The 18,153-nt window shown below is 44.1% G+C and overlaps 1 protein-coding gene across 1 annotated transcript in view; it reads right to left on the bottom strand.

The window, feature by feature from the left end:
* LOC143930924 (alpha-2-macroglobulin-like) overlaps window positions 1–18,153 on the bottom strand; it is a 143,004-nt gene that overhangs the window by 36,046 nt on the left and 88,805 nt on the right. Inside the window, exons 24-27 of the mRNA XM_077455615.1 lie at window positions 11,305–11,481; window positions 6,859–6,940; window positions 2,581–2,737; window positions 1,188–1,262 (exon numbers count right to left, since the gene is read on the bottom strand). Coding sequence (XP_077311741.1) covers window positions 1,188–1,262; window positions 2,581–2,737; window positions 6,859–6,940; window positions 11,305–11,481 — 491 coding nt within the window. The remainder of the gene's footprint in view (window positions 1–1,187; window positions 1,263–2,580; window positions 2,738–6,858; window positions 6,941–11,304; window positions 11,482–18,153) is intronic.

Here is an 18,153-nt window from a genome sequence, read left to right as displayed (position 1 = left end):
TGACGGCGGACGGTTGGGAAGTGGTTAAATACATTTTAAGTACAACTGCAGCCAAAATGATTTTCTCAGTTTAGAAATATTGCCATCTGTGTCTCTTGTTGGGAAACCTTCCTATAACTTACTGTCTGTGACACCCAAGGCATTGTTGTGAATTGAGCTTCTTGTTTACCCTCCCTAAAATGATTTTCCATACAGCCCACTGGTGATTGTAATGGTGGCAATCATTCCCTATTGAATTCTGCTTCAAAATATGTGGAGAAGGCAATCTGGAGAGGGGCAAGGGATAATTCAGCTCACAATCCTGGAGGTCAAAAAGACATATAGCGAGGGGACAGCTTGTCAACAGAGAGAGACATTAATAAAAAACTGAAAGAGGTGCTATCTATTCACCTTTCTATACAAAACCAAAAAATAAATAAAAAGATCTGACTGAATACTACTTAAGCAAAATCATCGACCATCATTAAGAGACTATTTGATTTTGGCTCATTAGCCCTCAGTGCAAAAGGAGGTGTCATATCAATCATATGGGAATTTTGTTCATGTTTTTAAAATGTGACGATATTGTTGTCGACAGGCAACCTCAAGTCTCTTTTGAAACAATGGAGCTGTGCAACCCAACACCCAGCAATCAGTGGAAATTTGCCATTTAGTGGCGGTAGTAATACCACTGCTAAAGGAATGACTTCCAGCTTCAGCAGCTGGAAGTTTGGCCGGTGGGCAAACTGGCCAAAATTGGTTATTTAGTTCACCCATTTGGCAAATGGTAAACGACTTGGATTGAACTCATATTCGACCCAAATCTGGAGATCATCCCTACTTTCCATTAGATAAAAAGATTAACATTCACCTTTTTTGTCAATATGTATATTCCTTTCTACTCATACCCCAAAAAAGGTCATATCTGATTTCCTGCTTAGGGACAGATTGATTACATGGAACAACATGAAAAGGAGCTGCTTCAAGCTCAGTTGTTCACCCATGTTCAGGGGTGACGTGTTACAGTCTAACAATAACTGGAATGAAGCACCAGTGGCCAACCGTACACACATTCTAACAACACCTACTATTAGGCAATTGGTTAAGGTGTTATGCTTGGAAGTAACTTTGCAAGATCATCTTTTCTCTTGGTTAGGTACAACATATACAGGAATGTAACAATATTTTAAATGTTGATGATCACTTACTTCCAGAGATACACCAGTCTCTATCAGAGCCATGGTCACATACGCAGAAAGGGAGACATCATCTTTCACTCCTCCCTGTAATAAAGACCAATTTTTAAGTCTTATTAGACTGAAACTTTAAAGAAGAGGATTAAGTAAAAGAAAAGAAATTTTTTTTTATTTTTTATTTAAGAATGAACCTACTCCCAAGAAGTTGTACAGTCTTAATTTCAATCACAACGCTAAGTTTGTGTCCTCCAAATTAATTTAGTTGATTGGATTAATTATGTTTGAGGACATCAAGTAGACATGAATTTTTGTAATACTTGAATACGAACAGGGGTTTTGTATCTCTTCTACCAAGAAGCTAGGACCTATATTGCTTACATATGTTTTTATTTCAAATAAGCTTCCGTAGCAAAAAAAAGAGTGAAGACATGTTAAAGATTTTCATCATTTACATAGTTTCCTGAGCTTTAGTTCTTTAACCATTTGCTGACTGGCCAACAGTAATTTTACTGATGGCCAGAGGCTTGAGCAGGCACCAAGATGTACCAGTTTATTGCCCCGCTCGTGCACACTGGTGCACTGATTGCAGTGCTTGGTATCCGGCCTAGATACTAGAAATATTTGTATCTAAATACAAATATTATTTTTTCATTTTCCAAAAAATTGTGACAAAAAAATTTACAATTTCAAAAAACTTACCATGCCTCTTACGAAATACCTTGAACTGTCTACTTTCAAAAAAAGGATCATTTGGGGGGTATTTGTACTGTCCTGGCATTTTAGGGCATTTATAAATACAAATATCATAGTTTGTAGACTCTCTAACTTTCACACAGACTACAGTAAATAATATACATGGATTTGGGTGATTGTTACCAAAGAAATGTAGCAGATTATATTTTGACAGAAATGTATGAAGGATATTTGTATGCAACATTTTATAACAGAAACACATGGGAGTTTATTTTTTTGGAATTTTTTTTTTCATTACACATGGAATATTATATATCCGTTCATTACATTTTTGTATTGAACACTGAATTAATTAGGTGTTATTGTTGCGCTACTGTGAATTTTGTTAAATATGCACTTTGGTATATACAGTATATTTAATTTTCATTGGTTTGGAAATGTGCATGTTTTGCAGCATGTATTTTTTAACATTTTTCCCAGACATATAAATAAACTGTTAAACTTATACAAAGAAATTTTCTTACACAAGAACTGCTGATAAGGTTAGATAAGGATAGCATATTCAAACCAACAAAACATCAAAATCTGGACATTCAAGTATCTGGACACTATGACACATAGGGTACTATGTCTTTATAATATAACCAGGTCTATGATAAACATTGTATCACAATTTGCATATGCTGTTTTGTAAGCATGACAATAAAATCACCTGCATAGCAGTATTCAGTAGTCTTCCTACACTGCGGAAGCAGCCAGTCTCTTTACGAATATTCTGAAGCAAGGTAAAAGATTGTTTTATATGACTTTCATCTATAAATATGTAGGGCCGTGCTTTGCTAAAGGACTTCACTACAAATGCAGATAGCCTGTAGGATAGAGAAACAAATGTATTTAGAAGAACCTTTTATTAAAACCTAAGCCAATTATCACAATATACTTCCTTCACTTAGGTAAAACTGAGAAACTGGTGACTGAGGATCATAGGATGCCTCGGCATTGGTAGTAGAACCAGAACTAATGATCATTCATGGCCAGGTGCAGACTACATGTGGGGCAGTATTGCAGCAGCCTTCAGCAGCAGCTCCGCTGTAAAAGATTTATTGCTGTAATCTTTCTACTTATTTATTTTTTCTATATAGTTATTTTTCTGCTACAAGCATTGAACTGACAAAAGAAATTAGACAGCCACTGTGTTTATTGGCTTTACAATCTGATATTAAGATGATGATACCTCTGGAGTTGCCTTTAGGCTTTTTTATTATTATTTTTTTATTATACAGGGTTTAAATAGCACTTTACAACATGAGGGCAAACAGTACAGTTACAATACAATTCAATACATGAGGGATCAGAGGGCCCTACTCATTAGAGCTTACAGTCTAGAAGGGAGGGTCAAGTGAAACAAAAGGTAATAACTGTGGGGGGAGGTTCAGATAAAGAAAATAAAATAAAATTGTTAGATGTGGGTAGGATATGCATCTCTGAAGAGGATGGTTTTCAGGGTTTGTCTAAAAGCTAATAGAGTAGGAGATAATCGAGATAATTGAGATAATTGAGTAGAGTGGACATACAGTCTTTACACATGCAGTTGAAGGATAGTAAAAACACATGGTTAAGCTGCTTCCCACACTCCACTTGAGTGTTTCCGTCAGTATACCACTTTCTCCAGTCTGAACATAGATATCAGATATTATAGCCACCTACTGCAACCAAAAACTAAGCAGGACTCGTTTGGCCACGAAACTGGAACTGTTTATTTAAAACTCAAACACATACTTTTAAATCCCATAGTAGGACATCCCCTCCTGATCATATTACCCGATCAATACAAACTGTAACCAGAAACATAATTAATATGAGCTAATTAAAGAGGAGGGCCGTTTAAAAAAATAAATAATTAAAGTCAGCAGCCGTCATAAGCCGACTTACCTGTCCAGGGCGCCCGCAATGTCGGCCACCCGAGGCCGACCCATCCCTCGGTTCCCGGGTCCCGGCGCCGCCATTCTTTCTAAGGGAAACAGGCAGTGGAGCCTTGCGGCTTCACTGCCCGTTTCCTACTGCGCATGCGCGAGTTGCGCAGCGCTTTGTGAATGGGACGCGCTGTGTTCTGGGACACACAGTTCCCAGAACACAGCGCGACCCATTATCCAGAAGACAATGCAACGAGGAGAGAAGAAAGAAGATCTCTGTGGAGGAGGAAGAGGCAGATTAGGATTATGTGCCTAGCAACAGACATTTCTGGTAAGTAAAAAAAATATATTTTTTAATTTTTTTTTTTTTTAGATTTTTTTTTAGATTTTTAATGTTTTTTTTTTTTCAGGGTGGCCCTCCACTTTAACTAGTCATTTAACCAGCCTAGGTGACTCAATGCCCACCCAGACAATGCTGTGATTAACCACTTACAGACCGGACCATTTTGCTGGTCAAAGACCAGACCACTTTTTGCGATTCGGGACTGCGTTGCTTTAACTGACAATTGCGCGGTCGTGCGACGTGGCTCCCAAACAAAATTTACGTCCTTTTTTTCCCACAAATAGAGCTTTCTTTTGGTGGTATTTGATCACCCCTGCGGTTTTTATTTTTTGCGCTATAAACAAAAATAGAGTGACAATTTTGAAAAAAAAACGCATTATTTTTTACTTTTTGTTATAATAACTATCCCCCAAAAATATATAAAAAAAACTTTTTTTTCCCTCAGTTTAGGCCGATACATATTCTTCTACATATTTTTGGGAAAAAAAAATCGCAATAAGCGATTATTGATTGGTTTGCGCAAAAGTTATAGCATTTACAAAATAGGGATAGTTTTATAGCATTTTTATTAATAATTTTTTATTATTATTTTTTTTTACTAGTAATGGCGGCGATCAGCGATTTTTATTGTGACTGCGACATTATGGCGGACACATCGGACATTTTTGACACATTTTTGGGACCATTGTCATTTATACAGTAATCACTGCTATATAAATGCAGTGATTCCTGTGTAAATGACACTGGCAGTGAAGGGGTTAACCAGGGGGTGGCAGTGTAGGGGTTAAGTGTTCCTAGGGGTGTGTTACTAACTGTGGGGGGGTTGGGCTTTCATTTTTGAACACTGATCTCTGCTCCAATCACATGGAGCAGAGATCAGCATCACTAGTTGCTAGGCAGAATGGAGAAATGCTGTTTACACGGCATTTCCTCCATTCAGCCGTCCCGTGAGACGATCGCAGGTATGCCCGCAGCGATCGAGTCCACGGGTCCCGCGACCGGACTCACGGGGGTCCCGACCAGCGAGGGAGTGCGCCGACGGCAGCGCGCTCCCGATGGCAGGGCGCCATTGAAGATTGGACGTACATGTACGCCAATATGCCTGCCCGTGCCATTCTGTCGACGTACATCGTCGTGCGCTGGTCGGGAACCAGTTAATCAGACAATAGGTGACCCAAATAACAATTTAACAATGGAACAGACATACTTAGCAGAAAACACATAACACATTAATAAACAGACAATAGCAGAAGACCCCCAGCAACAGACTGGCATTGAGCTCACAAAGTACAATAGACATTAGCCCACGTGTAAACACATCCCCACAATAGTTTGCTAGCAGACAATAGGTCAGTTAATTAGCACAGTTAACAATGTGTAGAAGACAAGTGATTGAGCTGATAAAATTAACATCTGCTATGAGTCTGACTGTGTGGAGCAGCCTAGAGTCCCAGAGTCTGCATGTCTTGGGGAGATATGGACTTGAATCCAAAGTAACATTACTCCAAGGGTCTTCCCAGTATACACCTCACAGCAAGGAGTGTTCCTTTAAAAGCCAGGGCCCATAGTCAGTAGGCTAGCCTGCAGTCCCCTCCAAAAGCCTCTGTCTGGGTGAGTCAATTACACTATGTTCCTACCACACCATCCCTCAACTCTTCCCCCGTAAGCTGCAAAGGCAGTGTCTGCAGTAGGAATGAAATTGGCTGCAGTGCTTGGTGGCCACGACTACCCGCCGAATGAGACCCATGTTTTTGATGTTTCAAAGTATTGTTTGTGTTCCTCTTTTTACCTAAAAGTAAACCCAACAATGGAAAGGAAAAAGGATACACAATATTGAGTATCTTATATTTTACTGTACATGTTCTTACAAGTGGGTCTCATGAGTTACACTTCAAATTTGATAGTAAATGAGTTGAGCTTCCAACTAACCCCTTTAACAGAGGTTAGCTAACTTACATAATGCAATCCTGAAACATCAGCCCCAAGCTGGTGGACCCTTAGCCCTTGTACACACCTGGACATTCCGACAACCAAATCCGTCGGATTTTGTCCGAAACTGTTGCATACACACAGTCGGACAAAGTTGGCAGAAAATCCGATCGTACTTAACGTGATGACGTTATTTCGTTAGGACGGGACTACGTTCAGGCTAGTAGTCAATAGCTTTGGTCTAGCAATTTGATCTGTGCATGCGTGGCACTTTGTCCGATCGGAATTCTCTACACATGATCGGACAAAGGCCGATCGGATCATGTTGTCGGAAAATTTCATAGCCCAGCTGGAAAACTTGGTCCGTCGGATAATCTGATGGAAACAGTCCGATGGAGCCCACACACTGTCGGATTATTCGACAACACGGTCCTATCAGACATTGTCCATCGGAATGGCCGACCGTGTGTACAAGGGCTTAGACTGATATCAAAATATGGTCTAGCCTCTATACCTTAAGCTAAGTCATGTTGGTAACTCTGGTTAGGAGGGGACATACTGTAGATGTTTGCTTTTGAAAAGGCAGATATGAACCCTGAGAACAGGACCATGGGAGCAGATTGAGTAAACTATTTGTAGACTTTAGGAAATATGCTATTTTTTACTGAAGAGCACAAAATGATGGCAGTTAAAAAAATGTCAATTGTTTATAAAACATAGTGCAAATTAAACATCGCCCAGTTAGGGTTTGGATCAATCTTATGAGCTTATTGTCTGCCAAAACATTGTAAATCATGGCACTCACCATGTGTTACCCTCGGGGTCATTCTTTCCAAAGGCACTGTATGAGCCGTCATCACGCTTGTAAGTCAACTGTCGCTGATATCCTAAACAAAACATACAAATTGTAAATGTTTTAAACATTATACAAGAAACTTCTGCAATAAGCTACTAGCCAGGTCTTAAGAGTTACTTGCTACCCTGCCACCCTAATTCCACCCCTAAATACACCCTCATAAATTATCACATGAAATTACACTGTTAAATGTTTTATGCAGAATTACGTTGCAAAAATAAATATTAAAGCGGGAGTCCGCCGGGAGTTCCGCCGTTTTTTTTTTTTAAAAGCCAGCAGCTAGGAATACTGTAGCTGCTGACTTTTAAAATAGTGACACATACCCGCCCAGCGTGCCAGCGATGTCGGCACCCGAAGCCGATCACTCGATCGTCTCTCGGGTGCTGCCGCCGCCATCTTGGCTATGGGAATCAGGAAGTGGAGCCTTTCGGCTTCATTTCCCGGTTCCCTACTGCGCATGCGCGAGTCGCGCTGCACAATAAGGATTGTCCCCGCTGTCTCTGGGATCCGTGTATTTCCCAGAAGGCAGTGGGAGGACTTTCAGAAAGGGGCGTGGATTCTGCGGAAAGGGGCGTACCTTCTGCAGAATCTACGCGGGAAGTGGGTGCAGATACCTGTACTGTACAGGTACCTGCACCCCCCTCCCCCCTGAAAGGTGCCAATTGTGGCACCGGAGGGGGGGGATTCCAATGAGCAGAAGGTCCACTTTAGGGTGGACCTCCGCTTTAACAACATAATCACTGCATCCTCATCGGTGCCCATCAATGCAGCCTCACCAGTGCCCATTAATGCAGCCTCACCAATGCCCATCAATTCAGCCTGTTCAATGTAGCAGCTTCAGTGCCCATCAACACAGCCTCATCAGTGCCCATCAATGTAGCCTCACCAGTGCCCATCAGTGCAGCCTCATTTTTGCCCTTCAAGCAGCCTCACCAGTGCCCTTCCATACAGCCTCACCAGTGCCCCTCAATGCAGCCTCATCGGTGCCCATCCCCACAGCCTTATCTTTGCCTATCAGTGCAGCCTGATCAGTGCCCATCCATACAGCCTCACCGGTACCCATCAATGCAGCCTGATCAGTGGTCAGCAATGCAGCCTGATTAAAGCCCATCCATGCAGCCTTACCCGTGCCGATCAATGCAACCTAATCAGTGCCCATAAATGCAGCCTGATCAGTGCCCATCAATGCAGCTTCACCAGTGCCCATCAATGCCCATCAATACAGCCTCACCAGTGCCCATCAATGCAGCTTGATCAGTGCCCATGAATGCAGCCTCATCAGTGCCCATCAATTCAGCCTGATCAATGCCCATCAATACAGCCTCACCAGTGCCCTTCAGTGCAGCCTCATCAGTGCCCATCAGCGCAGCCTCACCAGTGCACAGGGATCAGAGAAAAGAGAGGAAGAGGAGGAGAGCTGACTGTATCATCACACAGAGCGGGGATCACCCACTGTGACTGCTTTTATTTGATTTGTCTGGCGCTCACAGACACACAAAGTCCCGCCTTCTGGATCTGCTCTTATGATAGATGTCACACATCCTGGAATTGGACCAATGTTTTGTCTTGAACGTCTCCCATTCAACCCTGCCTGTAGGAAGCATTGTATAGACTTAGGAGGGCTGAAGTCTCCAATCCAGGGTCTAAGTTTTGTCAGCAATTTATTACACTGAGTGTGCAGGTGTGTACACGATCTTTGTGAATAAGCTGACTGTAGTTCAGGGCTCCACTGTTGGTGAGAAAAGAGGTCTCTGTCCAGAAGTCAGGGTGTAGGACAATGTAGAAGTTTGCTGCAAGGTATACAGAAGTAAATGTCTGCACAAGAATTGAAAAGAGTGAGAATTTTGGGCAGGAGAGACAGACGATGGCCTGAAGCCTCTAAGAACAGAGAAAGCCAGGAGGCTGGTATGAAGAACTTGATTGGCTGAGGAATGTTGAAACCCCCTTTGAGGTTAACCCTAAGTGTAATGTTTCGAAATTTATTGTAAATAAAAGTATGCAATAAAATCCTAAAACAAAGATTTGGTGAGTGGACTGCATATTTGAAAGTGCTACACTTTAACATATTTCCCACATTTATTTTATAAAGTGTCAGAATAATTTTAGCGTTTCTGTAAAGAAATGGGCTTGTGTTGTTGATGACAAGCAGCCAGAAGTTATTTTTCTTTCCATTGCATGCTAAAAAATGCAATGGAATCTTATTGGTCGATAAAAACTCAGAAAAATTAGGTTTTACAGATGGTTACAATTGTTTATTGATTTGCAAAGTGCCTTTGAACTTGCTAGCAAAGTTGACTGCTTCAGTAAAGTAATCCTTAGCACTGCCCTCTCCCTCCTTGCAGATCATAACTTTCTATCCTTTGGGGAGGGTCTACTTATTGTCAGTGCTGGTCTATACTACATACTTTTTAATGTAGCAGTTGGAGAAGGACTTAAAAGGGAATAATGTAAAGTGTCACTTAACCACTTAAGGACCAAGTCTCTTAAAAACATTTTTTTTGCTAGAAAACTACTTAAAACCCAGAAACATTATACATTTTTTTTCTAATACCCTAGAGAATAAAATGGCAGTTGTTGCAATACTTTCTGTCACACCTTATCTGCACAGCGGTCTTACAAGCACACTTTTTTGGGAAATAATACACTTTTTGAATTAAAAAATAAGACAACAGTAAAGTTAGCCAATTTTTTTTTTCTAGATTGTGAAAGATAATGTTTCATAATGCTGAGTAAATTGATACCCAACATGTCACGCTTCAAAATTGTGCCCGCTTGTGGAATGGCAACAAACATTTACCATTCAAAATCTCCATAGGCGACGTTTAAAAAATTCTACAGGTTGCATGTTTTACGTTACAGAGGAGGCCTAGGGCTAAAATTATTGCTCTCACTCTACCAATCACGGTGATACCTCACATGTGTGCTTTGAACACCATTTTCATATGTGTGCTTCTGCAAACGAGCTCGGCAGGATGGGGAGCGTTGAAAATATAAACATTTTTCTTCTTATTTATCTTACCTTTTATCTTTTATTTTTGCACTGTTTTTAAAAAAAATGTGCCACTATTATTCCTATTACAAGGAATGTAATAAGAGCTTTAAGAGCTATGGGCGGAAGTGACGTTTTGGCGTTACTTCCGCCCTGCAATGTTATGGAGATGGGTGGGGGCCATCTTCCCCTCACGCATCTCCATATCTAGCAAAGGTGAAGATCCAATCTGACCGGAGGACACCGGTAAGCAGCGGGAGGGGGGTGGCCCTCTCCCGCCGCCGATAAAAGTGATCTTGCGGCGAATCCACTGCAGAGACCCCTCTTATCGGAAAGTGGGCCGAAGAAGAGGAAACTGGGGTTATGGCAGCTACAGTAGCTGCTGCTATAACAACGATGTTACTCTTCTAAGTAAGGACTTCTAGCGGCGTGAAGCGGTCTGGAAGTGGTTAAGCAGCAGGGCTGGGGGCTTTTGGATACCTACATAAGGGAGGCTTCAACATGCATAGAATATGCTAAATTACAGGCATACCCCACTTTTAAGTACACAATGGGGATTATTTACTAAAGCTGGAAAGTGCAAAATCAGGCTCACTTTTGCATAGAAACCAACAAGCTTCTAACCCCAGCTTGTTCAATTAATCTTTGTTAATAAAACCTAGAAGCTGATTGGTTTCTGCACTTTCCAGCTTTAGTAAATAATTCCCATTGTGTACTTAAACGTGGGGTATGCCTGTAATGTATAATTTATGGGAAGACAGTTTTTTCCCCCATGTATTGGGGCAGTGCCTGTACTGCATGGGTTAATTGCTAGTTTTAGTCTAGGGGATTGGACAGCTGAGATATGCTTATCTAATCCTCCCTGCACAAGACCGGCCCCTGTGGCTCCTGCCCCCCTCGTGGTCTAGCAGTCTTGTGCCGTGGTCTGTTCTTGACGTCATCACACCCAGAGACGTGACGATGTCTGGAACAGTACACAATAAAAATGTAACTATAGGGAAAAAAAAAGAAGCCTATCTTTCGCCAAACTGATATATTGTGTGTGTTTTATTTTCTCGGTCAGCTCATCCCCCACAGTTATTACCTTTTGTATCATTTGACCCTTCTTCTTAGATTGTAAGCTCTAACAAGCAGGGCCCTCTGATTTCTCTTGTATTGAATTGTATTGTAACTATAATGTCTGCCTTATTTTGTGTAGCGCTGCGCAAATTGTTGGCGCCATATAAATCCTATATAATAATAATATTAAAGATGGCGCAATCACATCCAACAATGAAAATGTTATGATGCGTGGAAAATCACCTTGTGTTTCTTTCAATACCGTTCATTTAACATATGCCACTATGGCAACTTATAGCATACCAATCCTCGCAGAAAAATAAAGAAGTAATTTCACAATGCCTCACCACTTTCAAGAAATTTGATGGCTTTGCTCTTTATCTCATCGGTCAGCTGATGAGTACTTTCCAGATACTGCAGAATAAAGATGTTGGGGGCAAAGAGGACCATGTTCTGCTCCCCACACCCATATGGCATGGCCAGGAGACGGTCCAGGTTCTGCAATGCTGTGCCCATTATATCTCCTGTAAAGGTAAAACAAAAGCAAAACTTATTACATACTGCAAAAACATAAATATGAATATCATGTTCTTTTTAAAAAAAAAATACTCTCATGTTTACCATGAAGCATAGTGCACTGAGGCTAAGTAAGGAATTACATTTCAGTTTAAAAGTGAATTTTAAATGAAGAATTCTTGGCATGAAAATCTATTTTGTGCAGGTACAGTTCATTTTTTTGTTTTGTAATATCCTTATCGCTGATAAATGTGCAATACTGCTTCAGATTTAAAGTTCAATTCACAAAGCTTTAACACACATGGATAATGATCTTTATTTTAGCCATGTGATGGGATTTTCCAACTCAATGGACTTAGTTGAAAGTAACTGTCAAATGAAAATAAGGATCCTAATGCTGGTGTTTGGTTTATGTCTTTGGTGTAAGCCATCCACAACTCGGCTACATCCCTAACCTAGTCTTTAAATATCAACCAAATCATTCCGTTCCTCTCAAGACCTCCTGCTCTCTAGCTCCCTTGTCACCTCATCCCATGCTTGCCTCCAGTACTTTTTCAGAGCCTCTCCCATCCTCTTGAACTCCCTTCTCCAATCTGCCCAACTCTGTCCACCTTCAGACGACCCCCGAAAACTCATCTCTTCAGAGAGGCCCCACTTAACTGTACATTTATTTTCTCCATCAACCCATCCCTCACAGTTATTACTGTTTTTTTGTCACTTGACCTTCCCTCTAAGCCCCTGTACACACGGTCGAAGATTTCGACAACCAAATCCATCGGATTTTGTCCGTCGGATTTTGCCCGTCGGATCTTGTCCGAAACTGTTGCATACACACGGTCGGACCAAGTTGTCGAAAAATCCGATCATTCAGAATGTGATGACGTAATTTCGTTACGATGGGACTACGTTCAGGCTAGTAGCCAATAGCTTTGATGTAGGAATTTGATCTGAGCATGCGTGGCACTTGGTCCGATCAAAATTCTCTACACATGATCAGAGTATGTCCGATTGAACCAGTTGGTCGGGAAATATTTCCAACATGTTGGAAAATTGGGTCCGACGGAATCAGTCCGATGCATACCACACACAGTCAGATTATCCGACGACACGGTCCGATAGGACACATTCCGACGGATTCTCCGACCGTGTGTACAAGGGCTTAGATTGTAAGTTCTAATGAGCAGGGCCCTCTGCTTCCTCTTGTATTGAATTGTAGAGTAAAACCTTGGATTGTGAGCATAATTCGCTCTGGAAACATGCTTATAAACCAAAGCACTTTTATATCAAAAGCGAATTTCCCCATAAGAAATAATGGAAACTCAAATGATTAGTTTCACAACCATTTATTCATAGGTCCTTCAGTTTATAGTCCAGATAAAAAGATTCTAGCAATGTGATAGGTTGTGTAACCCTAAAATGTCCATCCACAAATGGAAGCCTCCACAAGGGGATTAGAAGCAAAATCCAGCAGGAGCTACAGAGTATAAAAGAGAAGAGAGGCGCCTCTAAGTGTAGCAATATGGTTACATTTAATGAAGGTACAACATTTAGCAACTCACATGGCTGATGATTATAAGAGGGACATCTAAGTATGCAGGCATCCGTGGGTAAAGCTGTCCACATAGACCGTCCTCCGCACCACCGGCTCTTACCATTGTCAATCTGCAATTGTGACCGGGAAGACTACCCTGCAGTAGAGCAATCTGAAAGTGAGACTTGAAGCGTTCATGGAGTGCAGCGTGAAAGAAATGATGCCAATGGCTAGGTGGGCGTGGCTTGGAGCTCGGAGCGGATGGCAGCAGGCTAGAGGAGCTCCGTTACACCCTCAGCCCTGATAGCACAATATCCACCATAACCACCGGAGATCATGAACAGATCCGCCCGCCACAATTCTGGAAGCCGCTCCCGTCGTTCCACACCGACACCGAGCACCAGGAGCATCCCAGACATCTTTAAAACACAGCCTCGCCGTGGCAAGGCCCTATCCAAGATGGCGCTGCCTCGTGGTGAGGACGAGTTCAGCGAGGACTCTCAATCCGCATATGAGGAGGAGGTAAGAGATGCACCGACAGATCACCCTCTCACCCTCACAGACATGATGAAAATAGCCGCAGATATCAAGGGCACCTTTTCATCCGCCATCACGGAGTTGAAGGCAGACGTTTTGTCCATCTCTGAAAAGCTAGAGAGAGTGGAGAGGGCTGGCACTCACCGAGACACAGCTATAGCGCGCCTGGACAAAATCACAAACTCCCACACGACCCATCTCATTGCAATGAACAGACAGTTGGAGGATTTGGACAACAGGGGGAGAAGGAACAACATTAGGGTGAGAGGCATCCCGGAGTCGGTTGAAACCAGCAACATTCCTTCTGCCCTCCAATATGTGTTTAATGAGCTACTGGAGCGCCAAACCGACACTCCAATTGACTTTGTGCGGGCCCACAGAGCCCTGAGAGCCAGGCCTGCTGAAGCGGCTCCCCCACGGGATGTGATCTGTTGCCTCTCGGACTTTAAGTTGAAAGAGGACATTATGGCGAAAGCAAGAAGCAATGCCCATATCACATTTAATGACACTGAAATCTCCATTTTCCAGGATCTCTCCCCCATTACTTTGAGCAACAGGCGTGCGCTGCGCCCCCTGCTGGAGGCCTTACGGAGACAGAACATTCCCTATAAGTGGAAATTCCCCTTTGCTTTGAATGTGACTTACTCGGGCAGACAATTGTACTTACGCACCCCTGATGAGCTGCCAGGATTTTGCCGAGACATTCAACTGCCTTCTATTGAGCTGCCCGACTGGTACAGGGAATTTCACTACGCGCCTGCCCCTCAGGCCGCTCAGGGATCCCCCCACTCTACTCCCTCAAAACCTCCGCACAAAAGGGGGAAGTTCCTGAAACAACCTGTTCCAGGCTCCAGCGCTACCCCACGACGCTCCTCCACGCCTGGAGCCCTGCAGATGAATCCGGCTCCAGAATGAGGTTCGTTCGGCCATGGATGCTCCGCCTGAATTTTCGTATTTATAGGAACGATTAAGTCTAGACGTGCACCTCTTCGGTTTCAAGGGTTTCGTTTTAAACGTTCGCTGTTGCTGCTTCCCCTCCGGATTTCTGGCATCTTTTCTCTTCGTTCGTGGGATTGGTTCGTTTTGTTTTTTCGGCATACTCACCTACAGGAGAACGGTTGCTGGACGTGCAGGGGCACATTATCCAGATACACGAAGGGCTCGAACCGACTTACCTTTCTTTTTGCACTATGTATCTATGCAAAATGGCTCTGAGTGGTCAGGCCTTCCGAATGCATTCTCCCAACAGACGCTGGAGTTGGACTTATCACTTGCACAATTGTGGCCTTTGACTTGCTACTGCCTGACCCCTGCCCATCGAGCTTGGAGACATGTCGTATTGTTATGTTTTTACGGATGGAATTCGAGACCCGCAGCAGCGGTCAACTGAACTAACTATTTCAGGTGCCACAGGCTGGCGTTACACAGGTTTATTCCCGCTATCGGGTATTACGGTTATGGTGATATTTTTATGTTGCATTTTGGTTAGTTTTAGCGTGTTAAACATAGGGCTGGGGGGGCGCGGAGAGCAGCAGATACTTTGGAACAGACCACTTGTCCCGGATTGTCGGGGATCTGGACTGTTGACGTAGTTCTGGGTGTTACTCCCACTACCCCCACAAGGGACACCGTGGGTTGGCCCCGTGATTGACCTTCCTAGCTTGCTGGGGTTGTCATCCGGTGGGTCATTTCACGGTCCCACTTCTTAGAAATCACCTCTGGGGACTGCTCTCCAGAGGCTAATTACCAGTTTTTTTTTGTCCCACTTTCTAGGTGTCGGTTAGTGGGCTCTCACCTTTTTTTCCACTACTTTTTCCCCCCTCCCGTCTTTTACCCTACCTACTTTTCTTTCCCCCCGTCCCTCCTCTCTCTTTTTCCTGCCCCCCCCCCTCTGCTCCCTCTACCTCCTGTGGCTTCCTCCTTGCTCCCCTCGTCCACTTTCTTTCTCTGAATCTCACTTTCTCTCTCCTTCACTCGACTCCCCTCCTGCTACAAGATGATTTACTCTGCTCTGGGGGGGAACCCTACCGTAATTTCGCACAACGTGCGTGGTCTCAATACTCCACAAAAACGGTCACAACTGTTGCGCCACTTGGGGAAGGGGAGGCCGTCCTTTGTGTTTTTGCAGGAAACACATTTCAGGGCTAGTGAGATCCCTAAACTGACCAACCAATGTTTTCCCAAAGCTTTTCATGCAGCTAGCCCTGACTCGAAAACTAAAGGGGTCTCGATTTTGGTGAGCCGGGACTCTGGCTTCGAGCTCACTCAGCAATTGGCAGATCCTGGTGGACGGTTCCTCTTCCTCAAGGGGAAGGTGGGGGAACTCCCTGTCATGCTGGCGAATGTCTATTTCCCAAATGTAGCACATGTGAGTTTTTGTCAGAAATTGATTGATGAGCTTTCTGGGTTTGCTACGGGGTGCATAATCCTGGGGGGGGACTTCAACATTTCGTTGGACCCCCTTCTGGATACTTCAGACGGCAAGTCTGCAATTTCATACCGCAAACTTAAAAAGATAAGATCCTTGCTGCATTCCATGGCACTGATGGACTCCTGGCGGGTCAAGTACCCCCAGGGTAGGGATTTCACTTACTTTTCAGCTATACACAACAAGTACACCCGCATAGACTTTTTATTTCTGACACAAAGGGACCTACCCACTATATTGGACGCACGCATTGGGACGAGATCGGTGTCTGATCACGCACCAATCTCCCTGACCTTAACACTACAACCGACTCGCCGACAGACGAGTAACTGGCGACTTAACCCCGCATTGTTGACGGACCCCCCGACCTTGGAACAGATAAGGGAGACCATACAACACTATTTCAGTGAAAATACGACTGCTGATGTCTCACATATGACGGTTTGGGAGGCACACAAATGTGTCCTTAGGGGCAGACTGATGGGATTGGCGGCACAGAGGAAGAGAGTGGCAGAACAGGACTTAAAGGAGGCTTTTGCTAGAGTGAGGGTTTTGGAAGCACAACACAAGAGATCAGTGGCAATGCTACTGGCCGACGACCTCCTGCTGGCACGCAGGACTCTCCAGGAGAAGTTAGACCTACAGGCCAAGCGGATCGTGTTTTTCCGCCGGGGCTTCTTCTACGAACACGGTAACAAAAGTGGCAAATTTTTGGCACGGGCTTTGAGAGGAGTGCGGGCCTCGCATACCATCACCCAGATCAGGAACCGCGAGAACCGGCTGGTTCAAGATACGGACAGTATTGCGGCGGAATTTCACGGGTTTTACTCGAAGCTGTATAACATTCCTCCCCCGCATAAACCAGCTCGGGTGGAGGGGTCGAGACGCGAGATTATAGAACAGTACCCTCAAAGCAGTGGCATGCCAGGTCTCTCGGCAGAGGATGCCGGGGAGCTGGACAGGCCTATTACAGCCTCGGAGCTCACGCAGGCTATTCAATCATTAAAAACCGGGAAAAGCCCAGGCCCGGACGGCTTTTCCGCCATTTACTATAAGACCTTTGCACACCTTTTAGTGCCACCCTTATTGAGGGCCCTGAACTCCCTTCCCGAGCTCCGGGAGGTTCCACCGACCTTTAACTTGGCACACATTACGGTACTTCCCAAGCCAGGGAAGGACCCTAACGCCTGCTCAAGCTACCGGCCAATTTCGCTGCTCAACTTGGACATAAAGCTACTGTCAAAAATCCTAGCTACTAGGCTGAACACATTCTTGCCCGCACTGATCGGTCCAGAGCAGGCAGGCTTTATGCCCGGGAGAGAGGCTCGGGACAATGTTATCAAGGCGGTGAATCTCCTGCATTGTATGAGGGGGAGCGCGGTCGAGGGCCTTCTCCTGTCCACGGACGCGGAGAAGGCCTTCGACAGAGTGGCGTGGGACTTTATGTTCGCGGTTTGCAGGCGGGTGGGTTTTCAGACACGACTATTGGCTTGGCTCTCGGCGCTGTACCACCGCCCGACGGCTCGTTTAAAAATAAATGGGGCTCTTTCTGAACCTGTAAGCATACGCAACGGTACACGCCAGGGCTGCCCGTTATCGCCAATATTATTTATCCTTGTACTTGAACCATGCATCCGCATGATCAATACAAACCCTTCCATTAGTGGCCTCAGGCGGGGACCTTCGCATTTCAAGCTAGCCGCTTATGCGGACGACCTTCTATTCTTACTGTCACAGCCCCACATCTCGATCCCTAATTTACTAACTGAATTTGAGATTTTTGGTTACCTTTCAAATTTTAAAATTAACTGCGAGAAATCGGAGGCGCTGAACATATCCCTGAGTCCTGCGTGCCTGAGGACTGCCAAGTCTAATTGTCCCTTTAAGTGGGTAGATCACAAACTCAAATATTTAGGGATTTGGCTCACGTCCAACCCAGACGGTCTATACGCACAAAACTTCCAACCCTTTCTGGGTGACCTACGTGGGGACCTACAGGCATGGCACACTCACCCGTTGTCTTGGTTCGGGAGGGCGGCTGCTATTAAGATGACAATATTGCCGAGGGTACTATATCTTTTTCACACACTTCCCATTAAGTTGCCTAGAAGGTTCTTCACTCACTTGCAAGCACTAGTGAGAAATTTTATATGGGCCTACAAGAAACCCCGAATTAATCTCTCT

The sequence above is a fragment of the Lithobates pipiens genome, unplaced genomic scaffold (assembly GCF_037356315.1).
Source record: "Lithobates pipiens isolate NorthernLeopardFrog02 unplaced genomic scaffold, aLitPip1_a1.2 Scaffold_25, whole genome shotgun sequence".
NCBI classification, from domain to species: domain Eukaryota; kingdom Metazoa; phylum Chordata; class Amphibia; order Anura; family Ranidae; genus Lithobates; species Lithobates pipiens.
The sequence above is the reverse complement of the archived record's forward strand: the minus strand, read 5'-3'. Positions and strand labels throughout refer to the sequence as shown.